Here is a 14,834-nt window from a genome sequence, read left to right as displayed (position 1 = left end):
CTAACATCATGCACATTTGTGGCCTGCTGGAGGTCATTTTGCAGGGCTCTGGCAGTGCTCCTCCTTGCACAAAGGCGGAAGTAGCGGTCCTGCTGCTGGGTTGTTGCCCTCCTACGGCCTCCTCCACGTCTCCTGATGTACTGGCCTGTCTCCTGGTAGCGCCTCCATGCTCTGGACACTACGCTGACAGACACAGCAAACCTTCTTGCCACAGCTCGCATTGATGTGCCATCCTGGATGAGCTGCACTACCTGAGCCACTTGTGTGGGTTGTAGACTCCGTCTCATGCTACCACTAGAGTGAGAGCACCGCCAGCATTCAAAAGTGACCAAAACATCAGCCAGGAAGCATAGGAACTGAGAAGTGGTCTGTGGTCACCACCTGCAGAATCACTCCTTTATTGGGGGTGTCTTGCTAATTGCCTATAATTTCAACCTTTTGTCTATTCCATTTGCACAACAACATGTGAAATTTATTTTCAATCAGTGTTGCTTCCTAAGTGGACAGTTTGATTTCACAGAAGTGTGATTGACTTGGAGTTACATTGTGTTGTTTAAGTGTTCCCTTTATTTTTTTGAGCAGTGTATATAATCATAGGACAAAACACACATCACGACAAGAGAGACAGCACAACACTACATTAAGAGACTTAAGACAACAACATAGCAAGGCAGCAACACATGACAACACAGGACATGCGACACAGACGCCTATCTCCAATTGGAGAAACACACTGGTGGGCTTAAGGATAGTGCTTTGAAGAAGGTCTTTGCATCATTTGGAAAACCAGACCAGGGTCTCTATGTTTGAGATTGAGTTTTACATTTTTACAGGGACAGTGCACATTAATCAACGTTTCAGTAAAAGTGCAGGTTTTAGCCAGCCGGCTAATTTTCAACCGCAGTCCCTGGGCATGTTGAATTACTCCTTACACTATCAGCCTTACAAGGACAGGCCAACATGAAGACAACTGTTCGGGTGAAGGCAAGAGGATTTACTGAGGCTCTTCTCCGGTATGAGACAATACTGACAGCTCAAATATTTCTTTGGATATTTGAGAACACATCACCACTGTCCAAATACCTGCAGACAAGTGGGATATACATCCTGTCTGCCCATCGAATGGTTGTGGCTACACAGGAAACCCTGAAAGGCATGTCAAGAGACTTTGACACCATTAAGGCAGCTACAGTCACATTTGTTCAGTTTTCAAATAAGAAGATCAAAGAACAGGATGAGGCATCAGAGCTGGAGAAGTTGGAGCCACTCTGCCACAGAAAAAGGCAAGAAAGAAGAAAATCATGTCTGAAGAGATGGCTCAAGATGAAGCTTAGACAGAGGCAGAGAGCGCCTAAGTTCAAATCCACAATCAAATGATGGATACAGTCACAGATAGTATCCACAGTCTCATGGCACTCTATATGCTGACCTAGCCCTTCTGGACCCTAGAAACTTCTCCCAAACAATATCCAATGGTCTTCCACAGACAGCCCTTCAAGAGCTCAGCAAATGTTTGCTTTGATTTGATAGTCAAGCAACTGTTGACAATTGGCAGTGTGAGCTGAGGAGCCTCGCTATACAGTGGACAAAACTGAAAAGTTCAGGATTGGAGGAATACATGACCAGGACAATGGAGGAAGGTCCTGATGGAAATGAAGAGGAGGTGGAAATGAAGAATAAATGCTGCTCATCCTGCAAAGAAAGTCCACTGTGTTGTTACCAGATGCTGAGACGGTACAACCTGCTTGGCTGATGCATACCATATCCTTGGCCTTGGATACAAGTTCCTACTCACCCTCTCAGTTACCCAGGTAGCTTGTGAGCGAAGCTTCTCTACCTTAAAGTATATCAAGAGCAGACTCAGGAGCACTCTCTCACAGAACACCTAGAGGCCTTCATGCTGATGGCCACCGAGAAGGACACCCTACTGGCCCTGGATACTGACATGGTGATCCATAGAGTTGCAGAGAAAAGCGAGCTGTTGAGAAAATTGCTCCTCCAATAAGGTAGTTGCAACATATTTCCTATTTGTATTTGTATTTATTATGGATCCCCATTAGCTGCTGCCAAAGTAGCAAGGGTCCAGCAAAATTAAGGCAGTTTCTACAATTTTAAAAACATTACAATACGTTCACAGATTTCACAACCCACTGTGTACCCTCAGGACCCTACTCCACCACTACCACATATCTACAGCAGTAAATGTGTGTGTGTGTGTGTGTGTGTGTGTGTGTGTGTGTGTGTGTGTGTGTGTGTGTGTGTGTGTGTGTGTGTGTGTGTGTGTGTGTGTGTGTGTGTGTGTGCGTGTGTGTGTGTGTGTGTGCGCCAATGTACAGTATGTGTTGCTTCACAGTCCCCGCTGTTCTATAAGGTGTTTTTTAATCTGTTTTTTAAATCTAATTTTACTGCTTGCGTCAGTTACTTGATGTGGAATAGAGTTCCATGTAGTCATGGCTCTATGTAGTACTGTGTGCCTCCCATAGTCTGTTCTGGACTTGGGGACTGTGAAGATACCTCTTGTGGCATGTCTTGTTGGGTATGCATGTGTGTCCGAGCTGTGTGCCAGTAGTTAAGACAGACAGCTCGGTGTATTCAACATGTCAATACCGGTCATAAATAAAAGTAGTGATGAAGTCAATCTCTCCTCCACTTTCAGCCAGGCGAGATTGACATGCATATTATTAATATTAGCTCTCCGTGTAAATCCAAGGGCCACCCGTGCTGCCCTGTTCTGAGCCAATTGCAATTCTCCTAAGTCCTTTTTTGTGGCACCTGACCACACGACTGAACAGTAATCAAAGTGCGACAAAACTAGGGCCTGTAGGACCTGCCTTGTTGATAGTGTTGTTAAGAAGGTAGAGCATCGCTTTATTATAGACAGACTTCTCCCCATCCTAGCTACTATTGAATCAATATGTTTAGACCATGACAGTTTACAATCAACTTGCACAGTTTCCACATTATTTATTACAAAATTTAGTTGAGGTTTAGTGAGTGTTTTGTTACAAAAACAATGCTTTGTTTAGGGCTATGTTATTCCTTGCCACTCACTCTGAAACTAACTTCAGCTCTTTGTTGAGTGTTGCAGTCATTTCAGTCGCTGTATTAGCTGACGTGTATAGTGTTGAGTCATCCGCATACATAGACACTCTGGCTTTACTCAAAGTCAGTGGCATGTCGTTAGTTAAAAAAATGAAAGCAAGGGGCCTAAACCGCTACCCTGGGGATTTCCTGATTCTAACTGGATTATATTTGATAGGCTTCCATTAAAGAACACCCTCTGTGTTCTGTTAGACAAATAACTCTTTATCCACATTATAGCAGGGGCTGCAAAGCCATAACACATGTTTTTCCAGCAGCAGACTATGATCGATAATGTCAAAAGCCACACTGAAGTCTAACAAAACAGCCCCCACAATATTTTTGTCATCAATTTCTCTCAGCCAATCACCAGTAATTTGTGTAAGTGCTGTGCTTGTTGAATGTCCTTCCCTACAAGCATGCTGAAAGTTTGTCAATTTGTTTACTGTAAAATAGCATTGTATCTGGTCAAACACCATTTTTTTCAAAAGTTTACTAAGGGTTGGTAACAGGCTGATTGGTCGGCTATTTGAGCCAGTAAATTGGGCTTTACTATTCTTAGGTAGATTAATGACTTTTGCTTCCCTCCAAGCCTGTTGGCACACACATTTTAGGTGGCTTAAATTGAGGACTGACAATATCGTCCGCTATTATCCTCAGTAATTTTCCATGCAAGTTGTCAGACCCTGGTGGCTTGTCATTGTTGATAGATAACAACAAAAAATCACCTTCCACACTGACTTTACGGAATTCAAAAGTACAGTTCTTGTCTTTCATAATTTGGTCAGATATACTTGGATGCTTGTCAGCGTTTGTTGCTGGCATGTCATCCCTAAGTTTGTTTATCTTGCCAATGAAAAAGTCATTAAAGTAGTTGGCAATATCAGGGGGCTTTGTGATAAATGAGCCATCTGATTCAATGAATGAAGGAGCCAAGTTGGCTTTTTTCCCAAAAATGTCATTTAAGATGCTCCAAAGCTTTTGCTATCATTCGTCTTTGTTTCATATTATAGTTTATCTTTCATTTTATTTAGCTTAGTCACATGATTTCTTAATTTGCAGTACTTTTGCCAATCAGTTGGGCTACCAGACTTATTTTCCATACCTTTTGCCCCATCCCTCTCAACCATACCATTTTTCAATTCTTCATCAATCCAAGGGGATTTAACAGTTTTTACAGTCCTTTTCTTAATTGGTGCGTACTTATTAGTAACTGGAATAAGCAATTTGATAAATGTATCAAGTGCAGCTTCTGGTTGCTCCTCATTACACGCCACAGAGCAGCAAATATTCTTTACATCATCAACATATTAATCACCACAACTTATTGTATGACCTCTTACACACTATATTAGGCCCAACCTTTGGAACTTTGGTTTTCCTAGATATGGCTATTATATTGTGATCACCACATCCTATGGATTTGGATTCTGCTTTAAAGCAAATTTCTACAGCATTAGTAAAGATGTGATCAGTACATGTTGATGATTTAATTCCTGTGCTGTTTGTAAATACCCTGGTAGGTTGACTGACAACCTGAAGCAGGTTGCAGGCACTGGTTACAGTTTGAAGATATTTCTTGAGTGTGCAGCTTGATGAAAGCCAGTCAATATTTAAATCACCCAGAAAATATACTTCTCTGTTGATATCAGATACATTATCAAACATGTCCCACATATTATCCAGATAGCACTTGGTGGTCTATAGCAGCTTCCCACAAGAATGGGCTTTAGGTGAGTTAGATGAACCTATAGCCATATTACTTCAACAGTATTCTCTAAGCTTTACAGGAGTGTGATTCTTTATATAGACCGCAACACCGCCCCCTTCTGCATTTCTGTATTTTCGGTAAATGTTATAACCATGTATTGCTTCCACTGTATAATTAAAGGTATTATCTAAGTGAGTTTCAGATATAATCAGAATAAGAATGTCATCTGTTACAAGCAAGTTATTGACTACATGGACGTTGTTTCTCAGGCTGCATTTGTAATATGGGCTATTTTTAGCACTTTTCTGGGTTGCTTGATTGTTTTTAATGCTTTACTGGGAAGCTTATCAGAAATAGACTTGATAGTGCAGGGTGAGCTGCATAAAGTGGTCTTCCTACGAGGGCACACCGCCTCAGTGCTAACAGTGTAACTCTGGTTCATAGGCTCATGATTACTGCATCCAATAGCTGTAGGATTAACAAAGGTAGTCAGGGCAATTAGGGGGACATAAATTAAGTTACTTACATTGTGTCTGCCAACACCCCTAGGATAATGTACATTTAATTCAGCATTAAGCTGACTCATTGTCACAATGGTAGGGGTTAGCTGAGTCTTGGGTCATTGATAAGTAAGTCATTGTTTCAACGCAACCTTGAAATGCGTAGACAGAGTTCACATTTCACACGTTATCCAGATACTGACAGTTAGCACTTGGTGGTCTGTAGCAGCTTCCCACCAGAATGGGCTTTAGGTGAGGCAGATGAACCTGTAGCCATATTACTTTAACAGTATTTAACATGAGATCCTCTTTAATCTTTAGAGGAATTAAGTTCACTTCCACCATTTGGCATGTCTATCTTTTCTGTAAATGATATAACCTTGTATTGCTACCACTGTATTGTCAAAGGTACTATCTAAGTGAGTTTCAGAGATAGTCAGAATATGAATGTCATCTTGATTTCATGAACCTTGCAACATATGTTAACCTGGCCTATATAGAGCACTTTTCTTCTGGGATGCTTACTTGTTTTTATTGCTTCACTGGGAAGCTTATCAGCAGTAGATGTTCTCATGTTCATTATGTTAGTGCAGGGTGAGCTGCACACAGTGGACTTCCTCCTAGGGCACACCGAGACAGCTGCCTTGAGGTGTACCACACTCTACCTGCTTTACATTAGAGAGGATTCCATTAAAGAAAACCATCTGTGTTCTGTTAGATACTGTAGGTAACATTCAATCCACTGTAATGAAATATCCTCCTCAAGTAGAAGTACTGTTACTTTTAATGACATTTTACTCAAGTAGAAGTACAATTGTATGTAAAAAAAAAAAAAAAAGTACAAGAAAAGTACCTAATTTGAAACAAATCAAACGTTATTGGTCGCATACACAGCGGGTGTAGCGAAACTCCTAACAATGCAGTGAAAATGTCAAACTAGTACACAAATAATAATGCAAAAAGTTGACCTTGAGAGAAGTTGGGCAGAGAGTGCAGCCCAATCTGAGCCGCTGCACCATAGAGTCCATCATCCAGACGTTCCACAATGAGTATAGGTATGTACTGCAGACATTGGACCTCTCTACTACTTGACAGTAGAACAACATAAAGCACAGTAAAGACTGTAGATTCCAATACATACTGGAAGTAGAAGCAAAGTCAATGTTTCATGTATTACTGTATGTATGAAATTGGGTGCTATACTACTTTGTAAAATGTTTATCTTTTATACTGTATTACTGTAGTGTTCACTACTGTATGCTATTTTGTTTACGTAAAACTGAAAGACGACCACCACTTGGAGGAGAACGTGTCTATTTACAGACTAAAAGGAGGCTGCCATTGTTCAAATGGTAGTTGAAAATAATGCCATGACTGTGGGAAATCCAACAACGGATGATTGAAAACCCTGCTGTTTTGCATAACATCAGAGTGACCGGATCAACCATAGTCCGCATTCTTAAACACCATCTCCGGATGAAGCAAATCTACAGAGTCCCATTTGAAAGGAATTCCCAAAGAGTGAAGGATAAACGGTAGGAATGTGTGCAAGTAAGTAATGGTCTAGTATTACACTCTTGAAACATTAGAGACTCATTGATGTTGCCAGTGAACTTTACTATACAGCCATTAAAATATTTACTGTCATTTCAGAAAACCATGGACTTGGATGCAAGTCTCATGCCCGGGAAATAATTTTCATAGATGAGGCTGGATACAGTTTAGCGAAGAGGAGAGGAAGGAACATCATTGGTCAACGCGCCATCATTGAGGTACCTGGTCAGTGCGGGGAGGACCACAATAGGGTCCTCCACCGCCATGCCACCCATGTATCATACAACACATCTTCATTTCCTGAACACCTTACACAACAATCTTTTTCAGCCATTCTCTATCTCCCACTATATTCCACATTTCTCAACCCCATTGAGGAGTTGATTTCAGCATGGCGGTGGTAGGTGTATGATCGCAAACCCCATGAACGTATTGCCCTTCTCCAGGCCTGTGGTGACATTCCAGCAGAGGCCTGTCTGGTGTGGATGCGTCATGCCAGAAGATATTTCCCCCCGTTTGGCCGAGGAGAATATCACCTGTGATGTTGACGAAAATCTGTGGACGGACCAAAACAACAGACATGACTGATTTTGTTTTCTCAATGGAGTATTTGTTTGTTGACTTATAATTTAGATTTGACAATTTCTTTATTAATTCCGTACAATTGATCTAACATACACTACAGTAGTACAAAGACTATTTTTCTTTCTTTGCATATGCAAAATATATTTACTGTATGTTTGCATTTTTACTGTGTGACATGTATTGAGTCAAGTTGAAATATAAAACAAATTTTAGCATTTGTGTTCCTTGTTTGAGTACACACAAACAATAAACAGTATAACAACAAAATCTTAGTCTTTACACTGAAATAGGTTCTGATAATAGTGTTTTGAATATGTCACGGTTGTCACTAAGTTATTCATTTGATGTGTGTCTCTTTTGTAAGCAGAATTTCATTTTGAGCAGGGAGTACATGATTTTGATTGTGTTTTATTTTGCAAGATGTCTGTGAGGTTTGGGGAAAATGGCTAACTGTTGAGTACCTGAGATGTAGTTTCAGCAAATGTGTGTTAACAATTGGGAAAAACTGTAATAACATTAGAAAATTGTGTAAACATGAAGAGAAAATAAAATGTATTGATTAATACAAAACCAATAACAAAACCAATAACCATAAACACTAAATTTGCCAGGTTTCAATATACTTCAGACTCCAGAAATAAACGTCTAATCATTAGATCCCTGAATCAACCCTCTGTTACTTGTTACCTGTCCATGGGACTGACTGACTGGCATTCATTCACTCACCCATTCACACTGTCCCTCACTCACTCAGTCACAAACTCCCTATTTCACTGTCACCAAGGGCGTCAAGAGTACTGAAATATACTACACAAGTAAAAGTACTGTTACTTTAATGAAATTGTACTCAAGTAGAAGTAAAATGTTCTAATAAAAAAAGTACAAGTGCTCAGAAAACCTACTCAATTACAGTAACAATAGTACACCTTTGCTTAGGACAACAAAGTCAGAATGCCTGGAAGAAACCTGACACCATCCCAACAGTGAAGCATGATGGTGCCAACATGCTATGGGGATGTTTTTCAGTGGCAGGGACCAGAAGACTAGTCAGGATCGAGGCAAAGATGAACGGAGCAAAGTACAGAGAGATCCTTGATGAAAACCTGCTCCAGAGCACTCATGACATCAGACTGGGGCAAAGGTTCAACTTCCAACAGGACAATGAACCTAAGCACACAGCCAAGAGTAACATAGGAATGGCTTCGGGATAAGTCTCAATGTCCTTGAGTGGCCCAGCCAGAGCCCGGACTTGAACCCAATCTAACATCTCTGGAGAAACCTGAAAATAGCTGTGCAGCAACGCTCCCCATCCAACCTGACAGAGCTTGAGAGGATCTGCAGAGAAGATTGGGACAAACTCCACAAATACAGGTGTGTCAAGCTTGTAGCATCATACCCAAGAAGATTCTAGGATTTAATCGCTGCCAAAGGTTCTTCAACAAAGTACTGAGTAAAGTGTCTGAATACTTACTTGCGGGTACTATTTAATGAAGCTGCCAGTTGAGGACTTGTGAGGCGTCTATTTCTCAAACTAGACACTAATGTACTTGTCCTCTTGCTCAGTTGTGCACCGGGGCCTCCCACTCTTTCTATTCTGGATAGAGCCAGTTTGCGCTGTTCTGTGAAGGGAGTAGTACTCAGCGTTATACGAGATCTTCAGTTTCTTGGCAATTGCTTGCATGGAATAACCATTTCATTTCTCAGAACAAGAATAGACTGATGAGTTTCAGAAGAAAGTTATTTGTTTCTGGCCATTTTGAGCCTGTAATCGAACCCACGAATGCTGATGCTCCAGATGCTCAACTAGTCTAAAGATGGACAGTTTTATTGCGTCTTTAAACAGGACAACAGTTTTCAGCTGTGCTAACATAATTACAAAAGGATTTTCTAATGATCAATTAGCTTTTTAAAATTATAAACTTGAATTAGCTAACACAGGAATGATCATTGTTGATAATGGGCCTCTGTACGCTTATGTAGATATTCCATTTAAAAAATCTACCATTTCCAGCTACAATAGTCATTTACAACATTAACAATGTATTTCTGTATTTCTGATCAATTTGATGTTATTTTAACGGACAAAAAAAAATGCTTTTCTTTCAAAAACATGGACATTTCTAAGTGACCCCAAATTTTTGAACAGTAGCGTACTTCAGACTCCAGAAATAAATATCTATTTCTTGTTAGATCCCTGATTCAAACCTCTGTTACTTGTTAATGGGACCGAATGACATTCACTCACTCAACCATTCACACTGTCCTTCACTAACTCACAAACTCCCTCTTTCACTCAGTCACCAGGGGTGGAAAGAGTACTGAAATATCCTACTCAAGTAGAAGTACTATTAGTTTAATAACATTTGACTCGAGTAGAAATAAAATATAATGCAAGTCATTTCTACTGCAAAACGTTACCTTTATGCATTGTTTGATGTACTTAGGAAAAGCAAATTGTCTTGTCCCAGTAGTGATGAGTAGAGTTGTAGTGACATTGGAGTTTTAAAAATATCCATCTATTATTTTGAATTGCTAGAAAGTAAACAAAACTATGTATTACATTGTGTAGATAAATAAAAAACAAAGATGGCTAAAAGATTTTAAAAAGTAACAAATATATAATATGTCCCTAAGGTTTATGTCATTGTTGTATCACTCATTAGAAAAATATTCAAGGACCTTGAACATTCCCTTCATTGGCAAACTGTTATCGGGGAGGGGTCTATATTAAAGAAAAGTATTAGCTATTCACACCTTTTAGAATGTCATAAATTTGCAGATTACATTAATAATGTTGCATGACGAAATAAATAGTGTCATTGTTTCTCAGTTTAATTACATTTTTGAGCAAAATTAATAATCATATCACTTTAGTCAATTATATGTAAATAGTTAATGACCTTAGAATTGAGCATATGTGGCCTACACTTAAGAAAATCCTCAATTACCAACAAATGTGTCATTGGTGTTACCATCATTGCCGTTAGTACTCCTACTGGTGGCACAATGTTATCATAGTGGTAAAAAAAGATTTAAAGTCATTAAGAGGCCATATTAGTTGATTCAGAATGGGAAGATGTACCCAAATCCATTTAAAAAAAGAAACATTCTTGAAAAATGTACTCCATTTTCTTCCAAATACCACAACCAAACGCCACTGCAATTCAGGAACAACCCATCTAGGTGTGATACCATGTGACCCAGGAGTACAGAAAAGCTCCTCTAATTAAACACTCTCTGCTTTCTGACAACACAACCTCAAACTTGCAACTTTTTAGACATCAAAACTCACTTTACTGTCTAGCAAAATTAGAAGAAAATGTAACTTGCGATTGTGCTTGACCTCAAGGTACTCTCCATGCGCTGTGACGCAGGCAAAACATTTGATCCAGCATTTTCTGTAATTATATTCATCCATTCTACTGCTGAAATCATGTGTTAGCAAACAGTTCACCAAAACAGACCAGAAACAACTATTCATAATATTTATGTGGTATATGTAGAAGTAAATGTATTTGCTGATTAAGTAAAATACATTTTCAGGTGATAAATGTGAATTTAATATGCTCAACTAAAGTACCACTTGTAAGGGTAGTGGAGAACATTATAAGGGACAACATCCCTTGTCTCTTTTTGCTGTGTGTTAAAAAGAGTGAAATGCGGACATCCATAATATAAAACGTTTCCAAGATGCTGGATCCGGGAGGAAGACATCGATTAAATGAAATGTATTAATAAAGCCATTTTTAAATGAGTAGATGTCACGAAGTGCTGTACAGAAACCCTGCCTAAAACCCCAAACAGCAAGCAGTGCAGATGTAGAAGCAGATTCAGTGCTTTACTTGGGCAGGAGCTCCCCGGAGCGGAGTACCAGCAACTCAAATGTTCTGCTGCTAGAGCTCCTGTTCCTCTTATAGAATATTAGCTCCAAAGTATTCTGGAGCTCCTGCACCTAAATATAAACAGTATCCGCACCCAAAATGAGTACCGGCACCTATTTCAGTCCAAGTCAAGCACTGTATCTATTAGAAAAATATAAATCCACACACTGGTACTGTAAACCCCAAGGTATTTTGAACTCAAATACTCAAAGTCAATGAAAAGTAATTTATTTCTTAAAATGTTTATGTAGCACACTCAAAACAAGTGTTTTGCATGTACATTGAGTGATTGATGGATTAATGCTATGCTACACAAAGATAAATAACATACATTTTTCAAAATTAATCCAATCATTTAGTTAGATTTTTTGCACTCATTACTGAAATGGTTGTTCCAATTTAAATGGCTTTCTAGGTATCCTAACTCTGTCTGGATTCCAATAGGAGTTATACGTCACTTTGCAAGCCAGCATAATGTGACTTGCAGGTGGGGTTGCAAAATTATGGTACATTTCCCAGGTTTTTCAGGAATCCCAGTTGGAAGATTCCTGGAAATCCTTCAACTAGGAATTTTTGAAAATGTGGTAAAGTTACTGGAATTTCACTTGGCCTCAAAATAAGGCCTTACAGGATATGTTATGTATTGTCATTAAGAGTTGAACTATAACGAGAACATTTGCCTGGGAACTCACTCAGTGTAGGCCACTCGCGCAACAAAAAATTTGTTAATTCAACAACCATGTCTCTGGCACTAACAAACACAGTCATGGGTGGTACAGTAACTCTGCAATTCACTCGAAAAGACTAGGCACACTGGGAAATGATATTGGAGGCGTTACTCAAATGTCATACAAATGGCAAAAAAATTATACAACTCAAACCTGGACCCCCTACAACACGTGTCAAACAAATTCCATGGAGGGCAGAGTGTCTGTGGGTTTCCGCTCCACCCTTGCACTTGATTGATGAATTAAGGTCACTAATTAGTAAGGAACTCCCCTCACCTGGGTGTCTAGGTCGTCATTGAAAGGGAAACCCCAAAACTTGGCCCTCCCTGGAATGAGTTTGAAACCTCTGCCCTACAGGGTCACAGTGACTCTATCGGTGTGAGTAATGACTACAAAATTACTTTAAGTAATTGTATTCAGATATAGTAGCCCTTTCCTGCAATCAATTACCAAAAGCGCCGTCTTTGACCTCATGGGTGGAAAGTTATTATAATATTTCAACAGACTAAAATCTGGTGTTTCTATGTTAAACCATTTCGTTAAAGTTCAGTCTTCTGTGATGTATATAAAATGTAAAACATTTCAACTCTATATCTGACATGGTACAGGTGTCTTTTTTTTAAGCCCATAACCATGTGTGTGAGGTGTATACTTTGGTTTCAAAGTAGATTTGTTTAAAACTACCAAGAATAACTCTGTGTGATCAGCTGATTTAGCCCATCGCAGTAAAAGGTTAAGTGCAATGGGTTCCTTAAAAGTTGAGTAATGAAAGCACATTGGGGTTTACAGTGTATGCTGCTTCCAAAGTGTTTAATAAAAAAATATGCCCCAAAACCTTGAATGCCCATCCTTTGAATTGATACACAAATATTATGAATCAAAATATCCCCAAATCCAAAGACACTTTTAAAATGGTATTCTGTTTACGTAGCTAAGGTAAAATGATATTTTCTGTGCTTACAAAATGATGTCTAAACCCTCATCCAAAGTACCATTCATAAAGGTTGTGGACAACATTATAATATCCTTTGTCTCTGGCTATGTGTTCACAGGCTAAACAAACAGGTTGAATAAACTCTTCCTGCATTGTCAGGAGGTGGGGCTTGGCATTAAGGTACCTCCTCCAAGTGAAGTAACTTACATACATCTCATCATTCTTGTCCAATTGAAGGAGGAAGTCAGCCAGTGCCTTTTCATTAGTAAAGTCATTTACATGAATGAAAGAACCAGCTGGGATAAACTGTTCATAGTTCTCTCTGGGTGGGCCCATGACTACCGGTATGGTTCCTGCTACAAGTGGTCCGTTCACCTTTTCTGTAATGTAGTCTCTGTGGATTGAATTCTCAAATGCAAGGTAGAACTTACAGCTAGCAAGGGTTGAGTAGTACTCTTCATACTTCAAACGACTCCCTGTAAAAGCAGAACCAAAAACATGTATCTTGATGTGTTTGACCAGCTCTTGATAGTACTTTGCTCTGGTTCCTGTCCCAGTTGAAGGATTGTTGTTGCTCACAATCCAACAAACCAATTTATCTTTCTTGGGCAGCACAAACTCACTGTCCTTTTCAGTCTTCACGGTTGTCAATTCATTTCGCACTGTGATGTCAGCATCTCGTCTATAGCTCAAAGTGAGGTTAAATAGGTTTTCTAGACCTGGTATTCTGGCAGTATTTGTTGGTGATTCCACATGAAACCAGACCCATTTCTGAAAATGTGGACGAGGAGACTGAGGCAGGTTCTTCAGGTCCCAGCTGATGCCTCTGTGAAAAACAACCACTCCGTCTGCTTTGTCATAAAGGGATCTGTCATCTGTCAGAACACAGCTATCGATGTTGAAATGGGTTTTGCAGATTTCAAAATTCCATTTCCAACCCAGTGGCCAGAACCAGAGCAACACAAGCGGCTTTTCCACAGGCTTTTTGGTAGATGAGGAAACATCTCCCTTTGACAAAAATTGCAAATCATCCAACTGAGATGAACATGCAGTAGATGAGGGTTTAAAGTAAACAAAAAATAGTAGCACTGAACACAAAACCCCAAGAGCAGCTATCAGAGTTAGATGATGTCTTCGGTTGGAAGTTGTTGATGACATGTTTGTCCTGTAAGAAAGAAACACACTTACATTTTAGACGTTATAAGTATTTAAAAAAGGAACAATGTGAAAATTGACTATGACATCAGAATGAGTTTCTATATTATACAACAGGTGGTTCTAATCCTTAATACTGATTGGTTCAAACCGCATTTCAGCCGGTGTCTATTCCACAAGTTACCACTGGCTAAATCTATGAAGTTAAAATGCCTATTTTCTCTCTTCCATCTGACTCAAATTCACTCATAATCAGTGTATGGTGAGTCATGCAGTTTTTCTGAAGTTTTCTATCAGTTTTTACTGCACAAACACAGAATAATGACAGTCATTAAGAATAGGAAATCGTAAAGGCTGTTATTAGCAGTGCTAGCATGTTAAGTGTATTTAAGTTAGTTAACATTATCCTGAGGACAGGTTAGACTGCATAAAGGTGTATGGCTTCATTCTCCTAAACAACACTAAACTTTTGAACAGAGCATGTTACATTTATAGAACACCTTTAAATCAAGATGTTTTAAACTCTTAACAGTGAAATCAGGATTGAGAAAGAAAATAAACAATTCCTCACCATTAAGAGGCCTCTTATTAGTGTTAGGGTTTGCCATCCATGTAAATCCATGCACTAGATTTCAACCAGACTAGTGATGAGGTGTGGCACAACTGTCATCATGCCTTTTCATGAGAAATGCAAAAGAACCTGCC

At 39.4% G+C, this 14,834-nt stretch overlaps 2 protein-coding genes across 2 annotated transcripts in view; one reads left to right on the top strand and one right to left on the bottom strand.

The window, feature by feature from the left end:
* LOC129825423 (4-galactosyl-N-acetylglucosaminide 3-alpha-L-fucosyltransferase 9-like) overlaps nucleotides 1-14,834 on the top strand; it is a 49,800-nt gene that overhangs the window by 27,982 nt on the left and 6,984 nt on the right. The window lies entirely within an intron of this gene.
* Nucleotides 12,652-14,141, bottom strand: LOC129825424 (4-galactosyl-N-acetylglucosaminide 3-alpha-L-fucosyltransferase 9-like). Its single transcript, XM_055885519.1, has one exon. The coding sequence runs from the start codon at nucleotides 14,130-14,132 to the stop codon at nucleotides 13,020-13,022; it is 1,113 nt and encodes a 370-aa protein (XP_055741494.1). The 5' UTR covers nucleotides 14,133-14,141; the 3' UTR covers nucleotides 12,652-13,019.

The sequence above is a fragment of the Salvelinus fontinalis genome, chromosome 27 (assembly GCF_029448725.1).
Source record: "Salvelinus fontinalis isolate EN_2023a chromosome 27, ASM2944872v1, whole genome shotgun sequence".
In the NCBI taxonomy this organism is placed as follows: domain Eukaryota; kingdom Metazoa; phylum Chordata; class Actinopteri; order Salmoniformes; family Salmonidae; genus Salvelinus; species Salvelinus fontinalis.
The sequence above is the reverse complement of the archived record's forward strand: the minus strand, read 5'-3'. Positions and strand labels throughout refer to the sequence as shown.

Excerpts from the sequence above, each read along its gene's own strand:
- LOC129825424 (XM_055885519.1), bottom strand. The coding sequence starts at position 14,132 with ATGTCATCAACAACTTCCAACCGAAGACATCATCTAACTCTGATAGCT.